This window comes from Microcaecilia unicolor, chromosome 4 (genome assembly GCF_901765095.1).
Source record: "Microcaecilia unicolor chromosome 4, aMicUni1.1, whole genome shotgun sequence".
NCBI lineage: Eukaryota > Metazoa > Chordata > Amphibia > Gymnophiona > Siphonopidae > Microcaecilia > Microcaecilia unicolor.
The window spans coordinates 17,000,542-17,022,684 of NC_044034.1; the positions used below are offsets into that span (position 1 = coordinate 17,000,542).

At 46.1% G+C, this 22,143-nt stretch overlaps 1 protein-coding gene across 1 annotated transcript in view; it reads left to right on the top strand.

Annotated features, from left to right (window-relative positions):
• PDE2A (phosphodiesterase 2A) overlaps positions 1-22,143 on the top strand; it is a 687,803-nt gene that overhangs the window by 595,931 nt on the left and 69,729 nt on the right. The window contains exons 15-16 of the mRNA XM_030199986.1: positions 12,990-13,053; positions 19,678-19,756. Coding sequence (XP_030055846.1) covers positions 12,990-13,053; positions 19,678-19,756 — 143 coding nt within the window. The remainder of the gene's footprint in view (positions 1-12,989; positions 13,054-19,677; positions 19,757-22,143) is intronic.

Consider the following 22,143-nt stretch of genomic DNA (forward strand, 5'->3'; position numbering starts at 1 on the left):
CGGAACAGGAACCTGTTCCAGGGCAGAGGGAGCAGGAAACCAGCGAAGCCGACACACCCCACAGCGGCGTGCACCCGGGGCGAACCGCCCCCACCACCCCGTCCTTGCTACACCACTGGGAGGTGCTCATTTTGGTTGCCGCCTTGCCACCACCCCCCTGTGCTGCCTCGCAGCTCACTGCCATCGCTGTACATCTTGGCTGGTAGGGGTCCCCAACCCCCGTCGGCTGAAGACTTTGTCCAGCGCTGGTCTCTGGGGCTGCATTGCCTGCCCTGCTCTCTCTTCCCCTCACGTCCGGCACGCTCCTTTTAGCGAAACTGCTCAATTTCAGAAAAAGGAGCGTGCCCAATGCGAGGGGAAGAGAGAGCAGGGCAGGCAATGCAGCCCCAGAGACAAAGTCTTCAGCCGATGGGGGTTGGGGACCCCCTGCCAGCCAATCAGGGGCCCAGAGCAAATTGGGGAGGGGGGCCCAGGCCCCCGTGGCCTACACACCTGACTATCTAATCATTTTTGACTCTGAACACTGATAATATAAGCCGTGAGAGGAAAAATGTGCAATTAGCTGCATGTTGTTGTCACAATTTCGTCTACTTCCTCAGGCTGGTCTAGAGAATCAGAGCGTAGAATTCAAGCAGAGTGAAGTACCTACACCCAAAGAACATCACGGCCCTTTTTTACACTTGTGTTACTCAAGGAACGTGAGGCCAGCTGCCTTTGGGGTGGATCCGGAGTCTGTGCTTTAGTGCAAGGACAGAAGTAGAAGGGGTAAGAACAGTGCTGAGGACCTTGTTCAGAGTCACACAGCAGATCAGAACTGAGGCACAAAGATTTACCCAGAGGTAACACAGAGATTAAGTGACAAAGTCAGAACTAGTGCTGAGGTCCAGAGAGATAAACAGGGCAGTTCTAAAAACTAGGCTCCGGCATTTCCATAAATATCTCTATAGAATAATTGGTCAATCTGCCTCCCTGGATGGCTGGCTGGCTGGGTTCGTAACCGTATGCAAATGAGGCTACGTCACCTCGCCTCCAACGCTCCCTTCCCTCTCAGTGTCCCGCCCTCGCGGAAAGACGGAATGATGTCAGAGGACAGCGGGACACTGAGAGGGAAGGAAAGGGAAGGCTGGATGGAGGCGACGCGAACCGAGCCTGCCGCTTTCACTGCCGCCGCTGCGACCTGAGGTACAATGAACGTTGTAAAGGCAGGGTGGCAGGAAGGACACGAGGGCTGTTGTGGGAGACAAGGGTGGGCAGGTGAGGGCTGGAGTTGAACTCGACCTTCAGTGCTTAAAAGGGGGGTAGGTGGGGGCTGGGGCGAGTCACTGGACATGAATAGGATGGGATGGGAGGGCAGAGGAGAATCGCTGGACATGGATAGGAGGGGAGGGGAGACTTGCTCGTCATGGAAGGGAGGGCAGGGGTGAGAGGAGCAATCACTTACACGAGACTCACTGGACATGGAGGGAATGGGAGGGAAGAATCACTGGACATGGAGCGGAGGGCAGGGGAGAGAGGAGAACTCGCTTAGACGATAGCCTTCCTAGGCGCCGTTTCATTTTTCACGAAACGGGTTTGTTTTGCTTGTTTTAAACAAATATATACAATTCTGCAAATGCACAGTTAAAATTACATAGCGTGTATTGGCAAGAAGGCGGAGCAGGGTGGGGGTCTCATTTGTGTAACTTGCAGAACATTGTAAGTTATTCTGACACTGACCTACCAGCGCTAAGGCTGCTGCATGTGTTCACTTCACACCTAAATGTTAGAGGGCCAATATTCATAGTAGATGATGGCAGATAAAGACCTGCACGGTCCATGCTCAACCAGGACTAGCTAGTTAATAAGATGTAATGTAATATTGTTTACTGTAATGGGGAAAAGATTATCGTTTGACAGCTTTGGAGAAGGGGAATATGAAAGCATGAAGAAAAGGGAAACCCTAGAGAGTAATTTCAAGTTAATACTGCCCATTGGAGGACGTTTTGAGCAGTGTATGCGGCAAAACTAAAAAGCAAAGAGACAAATTCCTTGCTGAGAAATTGTTGGGTAGCATGAAGCCGCAGGGGAGCAGGGCTGAGACAAACTACGGTGTGATGGATTCCCTGAGAGCGAGAACAAGGTGACACGCTGCCACCGGTGATGTACAGAATGATCTCGGGATTTGTTGCCTTTATCTCAACCTTACATGGAATGAATAAAAAGACAGCAGAGAGAGGATTCTTCCCCCAAGGCAAGGCTGTGTGGATTTACGAGCCAAGATTGAATCAACACACTCAGCAAAGCCTGCCCGAAGTTGACAAATGGCTGTGTACCTTTTCAAGTAACACATTTCTGCCGCTGTCTCCACAGCAAGAAGGCAGGTTCCATCTGTCTTTATCTGCCGCGTGCAAGAGGCGATGTGAACTGGATGGGAGCCTGTGCCCACGGTCGCCCATCCCGGACAGGGAGAAGAGGAGACGGAGAGCTATAAGTCAGAGGAAAGCCTAGGAGGGTTACATACCAGCTCCATATTTTATGTTTATAGGGCAGGTTAACCCACATTTATTTTTCTTTTGCCAAGGGATGCATGAGTTTGTGGTCCTTCTTTGAGAAATCAGAATAGCAAGTCTATGCAGGTAGTTGACTAGGCATGGGTCAATGTGTTCTGATAAACTGGACCAGTTAGTAAGTCCCAGGGCTTGGTAGATATGAATGTAAATGTGACACCCTCTTCTGAGCATCTCTGGGTCTGGGGATGACCTGGCAGGAGTCTCCCTTGGGCAGGTTCTGTCAGTTCCGCAAATGATTGGCACTTGATATCTCTACCTGGGGAAGAAAAGAGTTGGGATTTCCTGCCTCCCCTCCCAACCAAAATTCGTCTCCAATCAATATTCAGCTGGTGGTGGTCGGCATTTTTTTTAAACACTAAGTGTCGCTGGTGAAATTAGCACCAGATATTCAGTACTGAGCCATGTGGGGGGCACCAGAACTGAATATCGGGGGCTAATAGCCTGACAACTACCATCGGAGCTTTTGTGGGTCCAAGCCGATGTTCACCTGGGACAGTTATCCGGGCCCCAGCTGAATATCGTCCAGGACCCACATGACTAAGTCCTGCCTCCCGATGCATCCCCCTCCTTCCCTTCCCCCTCCCCCAATCTGCGAGAGTCACTGGATTACTGCGAGCTGCCATGAGAGGTCATGGAAGCTATTTTCTGTAGGCAGCCGCAAGGGGCAGGAGCGACTGCTTCACTCCTGCCCCCATCGTCCCCACTAGATCACCAGGGATGGAAGATAGGCCCCCGAGGTCCTATCTGGACTGGGGAGGTTGAGGGGATGTTCCAGAGGGGTGAGGGAAGGAGCAGAGAAGGAGGGAGACTACACTGAGGGTGGGAGGGGGATTGCTGGACTTTAAAGAAAAAGTTACACGGGTCAGAGCTGATATTCAGTGCCTGGACTCACAAAGCTAACCTAGCCAAGTTAGGACAGCTCAAAAGCTTTAAATAGGACACTTAGCTGTGGAGGTCCAGCAATGAATATTGCCGGCATCTACATAACCGCTGGCTCCGCCCCAATGCTGCTCCTGTACCGCCCCTGACCTGCCTATTTTTTATGGGTGTCAGAGCCAATATTCAGCGGCATTGCCTGGTTAAATATCACTACATATCGGCATTTGAGCAGACCCAGGTGATTTAAGTGGGCCAGAGCCTCTCCAGCTCACTTAGACCACTCTGAATATCGGCCGGGCCTGTGAATGACAGTTATTGAATTATTTACAAATTATGTTACATGCACCCCCTTGCTGCCTGCACCCGGGGCGGACCTCCCCCACCACCCCGCCCTTGGTGCACTACTGCTCTCCCCTCTCAGTCAAACGCCCAAAAGAGAGAGATCCTATATAGAATCTCTATAGCATTGACGATCTGATGGCTCTGAATTCTCCAGGGAGGTCACAGCTAGCCTGCCCCAATTATATTCAGGTGAGAAGTTTTCCCTGACCCCCCTGACCAGTTTCAGTTTTTTTCATTTAGTGTGTGTGCTTTATTAACCCCAACTGTATTCACCAATTTTAATAGATAATTATCCCCCACATGTGTAAATGTAAATCACTAGTTTGCCTTTCCTTACAGTGAAACAATAGTATCCAGCCCACTCTGCCTTTCACCTAGTTCACTGAATGTATCAAAATGTTATTTTCTCAGAGGCTGCTGAGTTATAATGCTCTCTTTCTTTCTCATACAATTTACCTCAGCCAGAAAGCTCTCCTGCCTTCCAAAATCACTTTAACCAAGGATTTCATTTTCCTTATATTTCTCTAAACACTTTTCCTTTAAGAGGAGTAGGGGGTTCATAAGGTTAACATAAGAACATAAGAGTAGCCATACTGGGTCAGAACAATGGTCATTCTAGCCCAGTATCCTGTTTTCCAAACAGTGGCCAAGCCAGGTCACAAGTACCTGGCAGAAAAACCCAAATCGTGGCAACATTCCATGTAGAACCCCAAAGATTAGCAAGATTCTGGAATCCTAGAGTGACGAGATTCCATGCAGAATCTCAGAGTAGTAACATTCCATGTAGAACCCCAAAGAATAGCACGATTCTGGAATCCTAAAGAGTGACAAGATTCCATGAAGAATCTCAAAGAGTAGCAACATTCCATGTAGAACCCCAAAGAATAGCACGATTCTGGAATCCTAAAGAGTGACAAGATTCCATGCAGAATCTCAGAGTAACAACCTTCCATACTACAAATCCCAGGTCAAGCAGTTGCTTCCCCATGTCTGTCTCAATAGCAGACTATGGACTTTTCCTCCAGGAATCTGTCCAAACCTTTATTAAACCCAGATACGCCAACCGCTGTTACCACCTCCTCCCACAAAGAGTTCCAGAGCTTAACTATTTGTTGGGTGAAAAAATATTTCCTCCTATTTGTTTTAAAAGTATTTCCATGTAACTTCCTCGAGTGTCCCCTAGCCTTTGTACTTTTGGAACAAGTAAAAAATCGATTTACTTCTAATCGTTCTACACCACTCAGGATTTTGTAGACCTCAATCCTATCTCCCCTCATCCGTCTCTTTTCCAAGCTAAATAGCCCTAACCTCTTTAGCCTTTCCTCATACGAGAGGAGTTCCATCCCCTTTATCATTACGGCGACCAAAACTGAACGTAATACTCAAGGTGCGGACGCACCATGGAGCGATACAGAGGCATTATAGTATTTTCGGTCTTATTCACCATCCATTTCCTAATAATTCCTAGCATCCCTTAGCCACTGACTCTCCATGTGACAAGCAGTAAGTCGGTTTATGTATCTGTTCCTCAGTTTACCTGTTTGTAATTGAGCAGTAATAACAGTTTCTCATCTTCTCCGGAAGCTGTCCTGTAATCCAGGAAGCAGCCATGTCCATGAGAGAGTTAAACTGCAGGTGTGTGTTGTGCCAGTAGGGGGCACTGTGAGACAGGAAGCAAAAGCCCTCAGAACCAAGCTGATGTTGAATAGGTTCCATGAACTGTAGATGCTCCTGTGTTACTAATCCACCTCCAGTCTCTCTTGTGAATAAATAGCTGATGCCCAAGTCACCCCAAGGTGCCTGCCTGTGTTTTTCTGAAGGGTCATTGCCATAAAGAGTGCTGGTGCTTTGGATGGAAAGTACTCTGTTATCCCAGCTGCGTTACAGTCCTCTTTCAAGCCTCTCTCAGAAAAGTTTCAGACGTTTATGTTTATTAGAGACTTAACTATTACTACTACTACTACTTATCACTTCTATAGCGCTACAAGGCATACGCAGCGCTGTACACCATACATGAAAAAGACAGTCCCTGCTCAAAGAGCTCACAATCTAAATATGGAATGTTGCTATTGGAATAGCAACATTCCATGTAGAATCTCAAGTAATAGCAACATTCCAGAATCTCAAATAGTAACAACGTTCCATGTTCCACTGCACTAACCACTAGGCTACTCCTCCACTAGCAACATTCCATCTAGAAGCCTGCCCTTGCAGATCAGCAACGCGGCCGCGCAGGCTTCTGTTTCTGTGAGTCTGACGTCCTGCACATACGTGCAGGACGTCAGACTCACAGAAACAGAAGCCTGCGCGGCCGCGTTGCTGATCTGCAAGGGCAGGCTTCTACATTACTACTACTACGTATCACTTCTATAGCGCTACAAGGCATATGCAATGCTGTACACCATACATGAAAAGACAGTCCCTGCTCAAAGAGCTCACAATCTAAATAGGACAGACAAACAGACAGAACAACTAAGAGGGAAGGGAATTAAAGAGGTGGGGATAAAAGGGTATAGGGCAAGTGAGTAGTGGTTAGGAGTCAAAAGCAGCGTCAAAGAGGTGGGCTTTTAGCCTGGATTTGAAAACAGCCAAAGATGGGGCCAGACTTACAGGCTCCGGAAGTCTATTCCAGGCTTGAGGTGCAGTGAGATAAAAGGAACAGAGTCTGGAATTAGCAGTAGAGGAGAAGGGGACAGACAAGAGAGATTTATCCACAGAACGGAGTACCCGAGGGGGGGCGTAGGGAGAGACAAGAGTGGAGAGGTACTGGGGAGTGGTAGAGTGAATGCACTTATAGGTCAGTAAGAGACGTTTGAATTGAATGCGGAAACAGATAGGGAGCCAGTGAAGTGACTCGAGGAGAGGGCTGATGTGAGCATAGCGACTCTGGCGGAAAATGAGTCGCACAGCAGATGTCCAACCACCACCTGAAACTGAACATGTCCAAGACCGAGCTCATCGTCTTTCCACCAAAACCCACTTCTCCTCTTCCTCCACTTTCTATCTCAGTTGATAACACCCTCATCCTCCCCGTCTCATCTGCCCGCAACCTTGGAGGCATCTTTGACTCCTCCCTCTCCTTCTCTGCGCATATCCAGCAGACAGCCAAGACCTGTCGCTTCTTCCTCTTTAACATCAGCAAAATTTGCCCTTTCCTCTCTGAACACACCACCCGAACTCTCGTCCACGCTCTCATTACCTCTCACCTTGACTACTGCAACTTACTCCTCACCGGCCTCCCACTTAGCCATCTATCCCCCCTTCAATCTGTTCAGAACTCTGCTGCACGTCTCATATTCTGCCAGAACTGATATACTCATATCACCCCTTTCCTCAGGTCACTTCACTGGCTTCCAATCAGATACCGCATTCAGTTCAAGCTTCTCCTTCTTACTTACAAATGCACTCAGTCTGCTGCCCCTCACTACCTCTCTACCCTCATCACCCCTTACGTTCCCGCCCGAAACCTCCGTTCACAGGACAAATCCCTCCTCTCATTACCCTTCTTCACCACCGCCAACTCCAGGCTCCGCTCATTCTGCCTCGCCTCACCCTATGCTTGGAACAACCTTCCTGAGCCCTTACGCCAAGCCCCCTCCCTGCCCGTCTTCAAGTCTTTGCTTAAAACCCACCTCTTCAATGCTGCATTCGGCACCTAACTCTTACCTTTCAGGAATTCCAGACTGCCCAATTTGACTGCCCCTATCGGTCTGACTGCTCACGCGTCTTTTAGATTGTAAGCTCTTTGAGCAGGGATTGTCCTTCTATGTTAAATTGTACAGTGCTGCGTAACCCTAGTAGCGCTTTAGAAATGTTAAGTAGTAGTAGTAGTAGGAGAGAGATGGCTAAGAGGGAGTCCGGTGAGAAGCAGGTTGCAATAACCTAGACGAGAGGTGATAAGAGTGTGAATAAGGGTTCTGGTAGAGTGTTCAGAGAAGAAGGGATGGATTTTGTTGATGTTAAAGAGAAAGAAACGACAGGTTTTGGCGATTTGCTGAATGTGAGCAGAGAAGGAGAGACAGGAGTCGAAGATGACCCCAAGGTTACGAGCTGATGAGACAGGGAGAATGAGAGTGCCATCCACAGAAATAGAGAAAGGGGGAAGAGGAGAGGTGGGTTTAGGGAGAAAGATGAGGAGCTCGGTTTTGGCTATTCTGCCTTTATTAAATGAGTAGGTCAAAGTAACGTACAGACCATAAATAACGCCTTAAAATCAGTGCTGAAAAGCCATGCGGTTAACATAATTCTATAAACTATGCCTAAAGGTATGCATAGTTTATAGAATATGCTCCCGCACCGTTCTCCCATTTATGTTACCTAAAACCAGGCCTAAATACCCGCGCCTAAGTTAGGCACAACTCGGGTGTATTCTATAATAGTGCGCATCGTTTTTGAAATGCCCACAACCCACCCTCATCCCACGCCCATGGTCATGCCCCCTTCTCAACTGCGCGCATTAGAATTTACACACACCACATTATAGAATATGCCTAGAAATGTGTATGCGTAAATTCTAATTAAAGCCAATGAGTGATGCTAATTGATAGTTAAGTACCAATTATCAGCGCAGTTTGGCTTGTTAATCAATTACATTGGTCATACAATCAAATTAACACACACAACTTAAGGTGCCATATATAGATTCTGGGGATAATTCAATAAAAAGAGCTCCAATCAAAATATAGGAATGATAAAACAGACACTTTTAGCTCAAACAACAAAGAAAAGACAGTAGATTCAATAAAAAGAGGGCTTATCAATTGCACAATCAGATATCTTTTCTATTATTCTCGTGTACTTAACTTTTACCCTCTCTAACAATATTCTGTATTCCTATTCCTATTTAAGCCGCATTGAACCTGCTTTGAGTGGGAAAGCGCGGGATACAAATGTAATAATCAATACATCTCTCTATATATAAAAGGCACCTCCAACGTTCTAATTGAAGCCTCCAGCCGGAAACTTGAGGTGGCATAGATATGCGGTTTAGCAAGTAGCACTAAAACAAGCAGAGAGAAATAGCTGAGGGAGATAATTGTTTTCTCAAGCACCTGGAGTGGTTGCCCTGGGTGATTAACAAGGTCAGCTGGGGGTGTGCACAGCTAACTCGACTGGGACTCGGAGGGGGGACGACCCTGGAACTGGGGAGGAGGGAGGGGGACCCTGGAACTGGGGAGGAGGGAGGGGGACCCTGGAACTGGGAGGGAGGAGGGAGTGATGGGCCCCTGGCACACACTCTGATTCTCGTACATACACTGTCACAGACACACTCGCACCCAGTCACACTCTCTCTGTCACACACACACACACACTCTCTCTCTCAAACATACACACTCCGAGGAAAACCTTGCTAGCGCCCGTTTCATTTGTCTGAAACGGGCCTTTTTTTACTAGTAAATAAATAAATAACAACTCAATACTCAGGACTGGGGGGCAGGCATCAGAAAGCCGCTTGCAAAAAATAAGTCTTCGGAGCCATTTTAACTTATATTTATTTCTTATTTTTAGCATTTCAAATTCTACAGTCACATCTAATATAACTGAGGAAAACAGGAAAAAAAATCTTTCTGAAAGAATATAGAACTCAGGAAAATTCTAATAACAGTCATCCACTATTCTAGATAATAGGACCAAGATATGGAAATTGCAAAGTAAAAGGAAATTTTTAACAGGACGGATACAAAATTTCAGAGGTAGAGCTCAGCCAGCCCAACAATGTTCCCTAAATTAGCTACGAGAGTCATGTCTGTATTATCAGCTCTTCACTGGAAACCATAAATTCTAATAATTGCTTAGGATTTATTTTTTATTTTTTTTGTTACATTTGTAGCCCGCGCTCACTAAAGGCCTAGGAATTAGTCTGAAAACTAAGGCAATAGGTACAAGGAAATCGAAGGAAAAAAAAGTCATTCCCAGAGCTTGAGCCCAAGAGATGAAGAGCCGAGAACTCCTGGCGCCGCTTCTGGGTAAATTCTAATTTAATCCCAAGAATTCATAAGCTATGTAACAGAAATACCATTTTAGAACAGTGTCCCTGTCCGGTTCTAAGACAAACATCAGTAAAAGAATAGTCAGCTGGTTTATCAGCTCCAGAGATAGATTCCAAAATAGGTGATAAATTCACTTCCTGATGATTTTCACTCTTTTATGTTTTGTTTTTTTGTTACATTTGTACCCCGCACTTTCCCACTCGTGGCAGGCTCAATGCAGCTTACATGGGGCAATGGAGGATTAAGTGACTTGCCCAGAGTCACAAGGAGCTGCCTGTGCCTGAAGTGGGAATTAAACTCAGTTCCTCAGGACCAAAGTCCACCACCCTAACCACTAGGCCACTCCTCCACTGTTGCTAGTGTTGGAGATTCTACATGGAATGTTGCTATTCCACTAGCAACATTCCATGTAGAAGGCTGCGCAGGCTTCTGTTTCTGTGAGTCTGACATACGTGCAGGACGTCAGACTCACAGAAGCAGAAGCCTGCGCGGCCACATTGGTGATCTGCAAGGGCCAACTTCTACATGGAATGTTGCTAGTGGAATAGCAACATTCCATGTAGAATCTCCAATAGTAGCAACATTCCATGTAGAATCTCCAATAGTATCTATTTTATTTTTGTTACATTTGTACCCCGCGCTTTCCCACTCATGGCAGGCTCAATGCAGCTTACATATTGTATACAGGTACTTATTTGTACCTGGGGCAATGGAGGGTTAAGTGACATCATCAAATAATTTGCCCTGACTAATGGTGATAATGCTTCAGGTGAGAGCTTAAGTACTTCTTTAAAGTATTTTCTAACCATCTCAACTGGTGTAATTAAAGGTGATCTTGGAAAGTTTAAAAATCTCAAAGTATTTTTTTTTTCAATTGATTTTCCATGTATTCCACTTTCCTACTAGTATAATTCTTATCCTTTATAAGAGTCCCACAGATTCCTTGTAACTTGGACACCTTATTCTCCAAATTGGCTGTCACATAATGCCTGAGCACCACCCCTAGAACCAACCTGGGGTTAACCATGTGGCCACCTGGAGGGTCCTACCCAGCACTGCCCAGGCCTGCCTGCACCTACACACGTGTGCCTATACAGACATACCCTTCACTGGGTCCCACTTGCCTCTGGGTGAACCTCCCACCCACAAGTTATTCCCCGGTGTTTTCTAGAGACACTGGGAGCCACAATCCTGGGGCCCCACAGTTCCTAGAAAACACTCACAGACCGAGAACACAAACTTCCAGGATTCTTAGTCAGTCCAGGACAACAGAGCTAACAAACTAATAGGTTTATTATTAAAAATAAAAAAAAGTAGAACAGTGAACTCTAAAAGTTTTAAAATAGCAAACAAGAACAGGTAAAATAAGAATTTAATGTTAAATCTAACTGAACACGTTTTACTACCTAAGAAGTACCTGGGGAGATCAGGAAAAGAAACTGCTCACATGAATTGAACGGGGTCTCAGTGCAGAAGTCTGGTTCCTTCATACTCCCAACTGGGGAGTTCTAGCACATTCTGGGCTAGGTCTTTAGCTTCAGGGCCAATCAGGGCATAGAGCATTAGTGCTGAGGATGTTTGGCCAATGACGCTACTTTTATGCTCAGGGATTTTCCTCTTTTCTTTGGGGAAGATAAGCTAGAAAGAAAACAGACCTCTTTTACAGCTATAATGCAGAGGTCAGACGCCACTTGCTGACCAATCAAGAGAAATACACTGAAGGGAAGAAAAATGTCATAGGGCAGCTTTACAAATCACAAAGCATGAAAGTCCCCAGTTCTGCCTGAGACTGGGCAGTCAATGTTCCAGACACCATGGCTGTGGGAAGTCATGTATACTCTGAATTTAATATGCCATTTTACATTTTTTAAATGATAGTTTGGAGCAAATGAACAACGGTAATTCACTCCGTAACATAGAGCCAACACACAAAATAAAAAGCAGCAGTTAAATTAAAATGATGCCCCACACGCCCGTGTTTCGGCTGACAAGGGCTGCTTCAGGGAATACGCTGTCTGAACAGAGACCCCCCTGGAGTTTGGAGGTCCAGTACTGCCTTTTGGTGAACCATAAAAGATGTTTTACCCCTGAAGCAAACCATACCGGGTGAAACACGGCCGTGTCGGGCATCATTTTAATTTAACTACTAATAAAGTTCTTTTTTCATCTTCCTTGGAATGTTTGCTGATGAATCCTGCTTCTTATGCAAAGGAGGTTAGTTTTGTAATGATTAGGGTCCTGACATTTTGCTGTTTCCCTAGCTTGCGAATGCTTTCTGGGTGTGTTCCACAATATGCCAATTCACAGATTTTCTGCGTCAAATCAAACCACTGTACTTGACAAGTTCTGAGTATCTACAGATTTTTTTCATGTCAACAGTATATGCTGTATTTTGTGGTTTCATCTTCTTCCACACCATACAGTAGCCACCTGGTCTGACCTTTAACTTCCCTTTCTTGCACCCTTCTCAGTTGTGGGTGGAGCCAGAGAGATATGGAAATCCCCAAGTAATGTGTGGGGTGGCAGTGGATTCTCATCCCTCAGATCCAATGTTGCCGCGCCCAATTGGGCTCCTTCCCGTGACCCGCTGCGGCTTTTTCACGCTGCATGCGGGTTGCGGGATTTTGGGCGGCTTCTTGCCCCGCCGGCGGGTTTTTTTGTCCGCCGCGGTTTTTTCTGCGGCCACGATGATGTCATTTGTATGCAAATGGCCTCATTAATATTTATTAATGAAGTCATTCATATGCAAATGACCTCGTTACTATTTATTAATGATGTCATTCACATGCAAATTAACTTTGTGCGGTTTGGGGCGTGAACATTTTTTCCCTGTGGCAATACTGCTCAGACCTCAGGATGCCCTCGTTCTGTCACTTTCATAAATCCAGTGCAAGAACTCCCAAATTGGTTTTGTTTTGGGGATATCCAGAATGAATATTCATAACATATATGTTCCTGTAGCTGGTCTAGGATTTCTGATTATTTACATTTTTTGGTTCCTCCCCTTCTCCTAATAAAAAAAACACTCCTACTTTAATGCATTTTGAATTGCATATTTTAGACAGCAGGATGTGAAACGTTTACTGTGCAAGGGTGTGAAGACTTTTACAAAGCAGTGTACACCTGAAAAAAGATGTGTCCGTCTCCAGGCTACAGGAGGGGCACCAAAGAGCACTCTGCCAGCATGTCTTTTGCCTGTGACTAAGGGTAGCATTTTCTTTCCCTTCAGATGATGTGTCTGTGCTGTTGCAGGAGATTATCACAGAAGCCAGGAACCTTAGCAATGCAGAAATGTGAGTTCCATCCCCTTACCCCGGGGTTGTTTTTTTAATTTGAAGTCAATCAATGGAACAGTTTGTATTACCAGAAACTAACAAAAACAAGGTTGGGATTTTTTAGGGGGGGGGGTCATATTTTGAAACCAGCGGAAGAAATGTGAGGTAATACTGTATTGTACAGTTTTAAGTTGTAGTATGACGTGGAGGGGCATAATTGAACGAAAACATCTATCTCCATGGGCGTTTATCTCTGAGAACGGGTCCATGAAGGGGCGGACCGAACCGTATTTTCGAAAAAAATAAACGTCCATGTTTTATTCAACAATTTGTGAGCTGGGCGTTTTTGTTTTTCAGTGATAATGGAAAATGAAAGCGCCCAGCTCAAAAACGAATAAATCCAAGGCATTTGTTCGTGGGAGGGGCCAGGATTTGTAGTGCACTGGTCCCCCTCACATGCCAGGACACCAACCGGGCACCCTAGGGGGCACTTTTACAAAAACAAAAAAAAAAAGGTAAAAGAGCTCCCAGGTGCATAGCACCCTTCCCTTGTGTGTTGAGCCCCCCCAAATCCCCCTCAAAACCCACTGCCCACAAGTCTACACCATTACTATAGCCCTAAGGGGTGAAGGGGGGCACCTACATGTGGGTACAGTGGGTTTGGGGGGGTTGGACGACTAAGCATTAAGCAGCACAATGGTAACAGGTAGGGGGGGATGGGCCTGGGTCCACCTGCCTGAAGTCCACTGCACCCCCTAACAACTGCTCCAGGGACCTGCATACTGCTGCCAGGGAGGTGGGTATGACATTTGAGGGTGAAAATAAAAAGTTGTGAAATATCATTTTTTGTGGTGGGAGGGGGTTAGTGACCACTGGGGGAGTCAGGGGAGGTCATCCCCGATTCCATCTGGTGGTAATCTAGTCATTTAGGGCACTTTTTGGGGCCTTATTCGTGAAAAAACAGGGTCCAGGAAAAGTGCCCTAAATTCTAGCTACAAACGCATACTTTTTGTCCATTATCGGCGAAAGGCGCCCATCTCTCCTCGGCCGATAACCACGCCCCAGTTCCACCTTCGCCACGCCTCCGACACGCCCCCGTCAACTTTGTATGCTTCCGCGATGGAGTGCAGTTGAAAACGTCCAAAATCGGCTTTCCATTATACCGATTTATTAGTTTTTGTGAGATAAACATCTATCTCCCGATTTGGGTCGAAATCTAGGCGTTTTTCTCTTTCAATTATAAGGTGGATAGTTTGCTATTAATTTTATATTATTATGTTATTATTGTATGTTACTTTGTAATAACCCACCTCTTTACCACTGCTTTTGACTCCTAACTCACTTGCCCTGTCTTTTTATTTGCCCTTAATTGTTCTGTCTGTTTACCTGTCTTATCTAGATTGTAAGCTCTTTGAGCAGGGACTGTCTGTTTGTGTATGGTGTACAGCGCTGCGTATGCCTTGTAGCGCTATAGAAGTGATAAGTAGTAGTAGTAATGTAGAAGCCTGCCCTTGCAGATCAGCAACGCGGCCGCACAGGCTTCTGTTTCTGTGAGTCTGACGTCCTGCACGGCCGCGTTGCTGATCTGCAAGGGCAGGCTTCTACATGGAATGTTGCTACTGGAGGAGTAGCCTAGTGGTTAGTGCAGTGGAACATGGAATGTTGTTACTATTTGAGATTCTGGAATGTTGCTATTACTTGAGATTCTACGTGGAATGTTGCTACTAGTTGAGATTCTACATGGAATGTTGCTGTTGCTACTGTTGGAGATTCTACATGGAATGTTGCTATTCCACTAGCAACATTCCATATTTAGATTGTGAGCTCTTTGAGCAGGGACTGTCTTTTTGTGTATAGTGTACAGCGCTGCGTATGCCTTGTAGCGCTATAGAAATGATAAGTAGTAGTAGTATGGCGGGGCACGAAAGGGGCAGGGCGGGGCATGTGTCCTTCTTTTTGGGGGACAAAATATGGTAACCCTAACTTTATCAGAAATATTGGTGGTGCTCTGAAGTTCCCACAGTGCTGGAATCTTCACAGGGTGGAATTTAATGGTGGTGATTCAGAGGAGCTGAAACAAATCTCAGGGAACCCGGAACAGGCCAAACTGACAAAGAGTGGCAAATCACCTGGGGTGGATGGTATACACTTTAGAACACTAAGGGACTCGTTTCCAAAACAGAAAAATGTCCAAAAAGCAGCACATGAACTTTTGTTGTTGTTTTTTTGCCAAAACGTCCAAATCCCTATTTTTTTTCAAAACCCATTTTTAACATGGTTTTCTATGCAGTTCGTATACAGTGTGTACAGATCACAAGGGGGCATATTAGGGGGCAGGATTTGGACATTCCTAAAACATAGACATTTTTCTGCCATAATGGAACAAAGCAAAAACCTCTGGGGTTAAAAGTTAGACATTTTGGTCTAGACATGTTTCAATCACAATTAAGTTACAAAAAGGTGCCCTCTATTACCAAATGGAGTGGAGGAGTGGCCTAGTGGTTAGGGTGGTGGACTTTGGTCCTGGGGAACTGAGGAACTGAGTTCGATTCCCACCTCAGGCACAGGCAGCTCCTTGTGACTCTGGGCAAGTCACTTAACCCTCCATTGCCCCATGTAAACCGCATTGAGCCAGCCATGAGTGGGAAAACGCAGGGTACAAATGTAACAAAAATAAAATAGATACTATTGGAGATTCTACATGGAATGTTGCTATTCCACTAGCAACATTCCATGTAGAAGGCTGCGCAGGCTTCTGCTTCTGTGAGTCTGACGTCCTGCATGTACATGCAGGACGTCAGACTCACAGAAGCAGAAGCCTGCGTGGCCACATTGGTGATCTGCAAGGGCCGACTTCTACATGGAATGTTGCTAGTGGGACTCTGGGCAAGTCACTTAACCCTCCATTGCCCCATGTAAGCCACATTGAGCCTGCCATGCATGGGAAAGCGCGGGGTATAAATGTAACAAAAAAAAATGAGCCCCCCCCCCCCCCACACACACACACATATATACACCCACCCACCCCCTTACTCCCCAGGTGACACATGCTCAATTTGATTAAAACAAGCATGCGGGACATGATGGTAAGATAGAGCAGGGAAGGCAATGTGGCAGAGACCAGCACTGGACAAACGCTTCAGCCCTCACCAACTCAGATATGTGCAGTGGACCAAAATGTGCCCCCCCCCCCCATTTTGGGCCCTAGCCCCCTCCCACCTCAAGGTCTGTCTATGCCTCTGTTTTATCCATCTTTGGCTTAGTCAGTAACTGCAGAGGCAATGGGAGGTTTATTTTTATTTATTTTATTTGTTGCATTTGTATCCCACATTTTCCCACCTATTTGTAGGCTCAATGTGGCTTACATAGTACCGGAGAGACGTTACAGACTCCGGTGTAAACAATACGGTCTGTGCCCTAAAGAGGACAGTACAAATAAAAAAGTAGCACATATGAATTTATCTTCTTGGGCAGACTGGATGGACCGTGCAGGTCTTTTTCTGCCGTCATCTACTATATTACTATGTAAGATAAAAGTTCATGTGGCACAGCCACACTAGGGAATCGTACAACGGAAGAGTTGTGTTATGTCCATTACGTTCTTTAGTTTTGTTGTGTTGCAGAGATCAGGCATTTAAGTTGGATCGGTAGGGTATGCCTTTTTAAACAGGTTACTTTTTAGTTTTTTCCCGAAGTTTAGGTGGTTGTAAGTAGTTTTCAAGGCGTTCCACAGTTGTGTGCTTATGTAGGAGAAACTGGATGCGTAAATTGATTTGTATTTGAGTCCTTTGCATCTTGGGTAGTGCAGATTTAGATATGTTCGTGTTAAGTGACTTGCCCAGAACTGCAGTGGGAATTGAACCCAGTTCCCCAGGATCAAAGTCCACTACACTAACCAGTAGGCTACTCTTCAACTAGCAACATTGCATGTAGAATCTCAGATAGGTAAATGGAAATGGGACTTGATATACCGCCTTTCTGTGGTTTTTGCAAATACATTCAAAGCAGTTTACATAGTATATACAGGTACTTGTATATGGAGGGTTAGGTGACTTGCCCAGAATCACAAGGAGTTGCAGTGGGAATCTTACTGAACCCAGTTCCCCAGAATTAAAGTCTGCTGCACTAACCACTAGGCTACTCCTCGACTAGCGACATTCAAGCTAGAATCTCAAGTAGGGAAAGGGAAATGGGACTTGATGTACCCCCGTTCTGTGGTTTTTGCAACTGCATTCAAAGCAGGTTACATAGTACATATAGGTACTTATTTGTACCAGGGGCAATGGAGGGTTAAGTGACTTGCCCAGAGTCAAAGGGTGCCACAGTGGGAATTGAGCCCGGTTCCGTTTCTTGGGCCACTACACTAGCCATTAGGCTACTCCTCCACTCCAGGAGTCTTTCCTGGCTGTTTAAATTATTATTCCCTATCATCAAGCCGATCAAACCATAGACTGGTGGGTTGTGTCCATCTACCAGCAGGCGGAGATAGAGAGCAATCTTTTGCCTCCCTATATGTGGTCATGTGCTGCCGGAAACTCCCCAGTATGTTCTCTATCTCAGCAGGTGGTGGTCACACAGCAGCAGCTCTGGCTAGGTCTCCAAGCCTAATTGTTTAGGTTTTGTTGAGTACCTGGGGTTGAGGACTCTTCGTGAGCAAGTGCAAACCTGGAGGTGCCAGGTCCCTCCTTTTCTCCCCCCTCCCGCTGGCTCCGTTAAACAAAAAAAACATTTTTTTTTAATGTTCAAAAAGGCTCAACGTGGCTTACATTATGCTGTAATGGCAATCGCCATTTCCGGATGCAGAATTACAAATGGTATTGCACTAAGGTGCATACATACATGGTAAAGAAGAATACATTATGGTATTGCATAGAGGTTTCTGAGTGATAGATTGAATAGTAGCATAAGTTAGGTCATCGACTATAGAGAGATCATTTTCGACATAAGGATTAAAGTGGTAGTGCGTATTCATTAGTAGCAATGAGGTTAAACAGTCAAATGACAAGAGTTCGGTTTTGTCTAGTTCATGTAAAGTCTAATTATTTAGGATCTAGGATGGATCGTTATGGTATGCCTTCTTGAACAGGTCAGTTTTCAGTAGCCTTCGGAAGATTGTTAGGTCTTGCGTTGTTTTTACGGCCTTCGGTAGTGCGTTCCATAGTTGCGTGCATATGTAGGAGAAGCTGGTTGCGTATGTGGATTTTTATTTTAGTCCTTCGAATATCAGGCAGATAGTTTTTCAAACACACGTACACGTTGCAACTCCGCTCCAGCTCTTTACAAATTGCGTCTCCAAGAACACCTGTGCTCAGATCACATAACGGCTGTATCTTCCTGAAATTAAACATGACCAAAACTGAGCTTCTCATTTTTCCCCCCAAACCCACTCCCCCCCGTTTTCTATTTCTGTTGATGGCTCTCTCATTCTCCCTGTCTCCTCAGCCCGAAACCTTGGGATCATCTTTGACTCTTCTCTCTCCTTCTCTGCTCATATCCAGCAGATCGCCAAGACCTGTTGTTTCTTTCTTTACAACATCCGTAAAATCCGCCCCTTTCTTTCCGAGCACTCTACCAAAACCCTCATCCACACCCTTGTCACCTCTCGTTTAGACTACTGCAATCTGCTTCTTGCTGGCCTCCCACTTAGTCACCTCTCCCCTCTCCAGTCGGTTCAAAACTCTGCTGCCCGTCTCGTCTTCCGCCAGGGTCGCTTTACTCATACTACCCCTCTCCTCAAGACCCTTCACTGGCTCCCTATCCGTTTTCGCATCCTGTTCAAACTTCTTCTACTAACCTATAAATGCACTCACTCTGCTGCTCCCCAGTATCTCTCCACACTCGTCCTTCCCTACACCCCTTCCCGTGCACTCCGCTCCATGGATAAATCCTTCTTATCTGTTCCCTTCTCCACTACTGCCAACTCCAGACTTCGCGCCTTCTGTCTCGCTGCACCCTACGCCTGGAATAAACTTCCTGAGCCCCTACGTCTTGCCCCATCCTTGGCCACCTTTAAATCTAGACTGAAAGCCCACCTCTTTAACATTGCTTTCGACTCGTAACCACTTGTAACCACTCACCTCCACTACCCTACTACTACTACTATTTAGCATTTCTATAGCGCTACAAGGCATACGCAGCGCTGCACAAACATAGAAGAAAGACCCTCCTCTCCTCCTTCCTGTACACATTAATTGATTTACTTGCTTTATTTTTTGTCTATTAGATTGTAAGCTCTTTGAGCAGGGACTATCTTTCTTCTATGTTTGTGCAGCGCTGCGTACGCCTTGTAGCGCTATAGAAATGCTAAATAGTAGTAGTAGTAGCATCTATTTCCACGTGTTAGTATCCATGTGCAATGTTACAGGAGTGTGTTTTAATGTGTCACACTTGATTTATACAGTGAAAAAGATTTTATAAAATTACCTGGAAGGGGGGGGGGGGGGGATATATATACAGAAAGAGTTTTAAAAATAAAATTGCAGAGCTGTAATTATTTGTGAAAGTATATACACACAGGAAGTGTCCACCTGTTCTTATTGCAGGGGATCCCAGGGAGTAGTTGAGGCCAGGAGAGGTGGGGTTGCCATGTCACATGCAATTCACGCTGAAATGGTTAAACCCTTTTTTGTCCTGTTCTGGCAGATGCTCTGTGTTCCTGCTGGATAGACACAATCATGAGCTGGTGGCCAAAGTGTTTGACGGAGGTGTGGTGGACGATGAGGTGAGTTATTTCCAGTGAATGGTTGTACAGTTTTGTCCCATCAGTGGCTGTGTTAAACACACACAGCACAGCTGAACCCGAAGCCAGGAAGACTCTTGGAGCCGGTGAATTGAAGCTACTAGTACTACTACTACTACTTAACATTTCTAGAGCGCTACTAGGGTTACGCAGCGCTGTACAATTTAACAAAGAGAGACAGTCCCTGCTCAAAGAGCTTACAATCTAATAGACAAGTGAACGGTCGGTCCGATAGGGGCAGTCAAATTGGGGCAGTCTGGATTCACTGAACGGTAAGGGTTAGGTGCCGAACGCAGCATTGAAGAGGTGGGCTTTAAGCAAAGACTTGAAGACGGGCAGGGAGGGGGCTTGGCGTAAGGGCTCAGGAAGGTTGTTCCAAGCATAGGGTGAGGCGAGGCAGAATGAGCGGAGCCTGGAGTTGGCGGTGGTGGAGAAGGGTACTGAGAGGAGGGATTTGTCCTGTGAACGGAGGTTTCGGGCGGGAACGTAAGGGGAGATGAGGGTAGAAAGATAGTGAGGGGCGGCAGACTGAGTGCATTTGTAGGTTGCCTTGTCCTCCACACTCTCTTAATCTTTCCTCACTTGGATCCTTTAAGTTGTCAGTATCTTCCTTCCTCTCTTCTGTTGTGCCTTTTCTGTTCTCTATATTTAGGGTTACCATATGGCTTCAGAAAAAGGAGAACAGATTGAGCCAGTCTGGGTTTTACTTCCATTGCTGTCAATGGAAGCAAAACCCGGACTGGATCAATCTGTCCTCCTTTTTCTGAAGCCATATGGTAACCCTATATTCAACTTTTGTTATTTTTGGCTCCTGCCTCCTCCTTTCTCCTGTCTCGTGTCTCCTTTTCTTCTGACTCTCCTTTCCTCCAGTTTTCCCTCGTATCTACTTCCTCCTCTTCTCTTCTTTATTTCTTTTACCTTCATCTCATTTCCACTATGTTCTGCTCTTTTTAATCTCCCTTTGCCTCTCCTCCCCATTCCGTCCATGTATTATTAATAGGGATGGACATTTAGTGCACTATTAATGCAATAAATTTTTTAACATTTTAACTACGATTACATTTTTTAATCATGGTCACAATTTGTAATTACTGTCTGTTGTCCAGCATCGCTTTCTCTCCCCTGCTTATCCTATTTCACCTTAGCATAGGTTGCAAGTAGAATGTGGGAAATCTTTGCCGGAGACCCTATGAAGAGCTAGATAAATGTTGGGGGGGGGGATGCTGGACCTGTGGGCTGTGGGGGGGGGGGGGGGGGTCAGCAGCAGAAGAGGAGAGAAATGGGTGTCTGTGCATCAGGTTTAATAGCAGAAGGTGAAACACGAGTATATGTACAAGGGAAGCATGTAGCAGGAGAGGAGAAAGGTAGGTGCCTGTATTTTATTCATTTATTTGGATTTTGCGCACACCTTTTCCAGTAGTAGCTCAAGGTGAGTTACATTCAGGTACTCTGGATATTCCCCTGTCCCAGGAGGGCTCACAATAAGTTTGCACCTGAGGCAATGGAAGGTTAAGTGACTTGCCCAAGATCACAAGGAGCAGCGGTGGGATTTGAACAGGCCACCTCTAGATTGCAAGACCAGTGCTCTAACCACTAGGCCACTCCTCCACTATAGCAACATTCCATGTAGAATGTCAAATAGTAGCAACATTCCATGTAGAATGTCAAATAGTAGCAACATTCCATGTAGAATCTCCAATAGTAGCAACAGAATCTCAAATGATTTATTTGGATTTTGCTCACACCTTTTTCAGTAGTAGCTCAAGGTGAGTTACATTCAGGTACACTGGATATTTCTCTGTCCCAGGAGGGCTCACAATCTAAGTTTGTACCTGAGGCAATGGAGGGTTAAGTGACTTGCCCAAGATCACAAGGAGCAGCAGTGGGATTTGAACTGGCCACCTCTGGATTGCAAGCCCAGTGCTCTAACCACTAGGCCACTAGGAGCAATGTGTCGTAGGAAGCAGGGGCGTAGCTACGGGTGGGCCTGGCTGGGCCCAGGCCCACCCAATTTCAGCCCAGGCCCGCCCAGCGCCAGCCCCAGCACCCATTGCCGGCCACTGCTGCTTTTCCTGTTGAGCAGCAGGGCCGGCGCTACAAAAAGAAGAAGCGCTAACGGCGCTAAGGACGAGAAATGTTTAAAAAAAAAAAAAAAGCGCGGCACCGGCAGGCACTGTCTCGGCAGCCTTGAGGCATTGGCTGCTGAGGCATTGGCTGCTGGCTCGCAGGCTCCTCCCGCACGGGAGGAGCCTGCGAGCCAGCAGCCAATGCCTCAAGGCTGCCGAGACAGTGCCTGCCGGTGCCGCGCTTTTTTTTTTTTTAACATTTCTCGTCCTTAGCGCCGTTAGCGCTTCTTCTTTTTGTAGTGC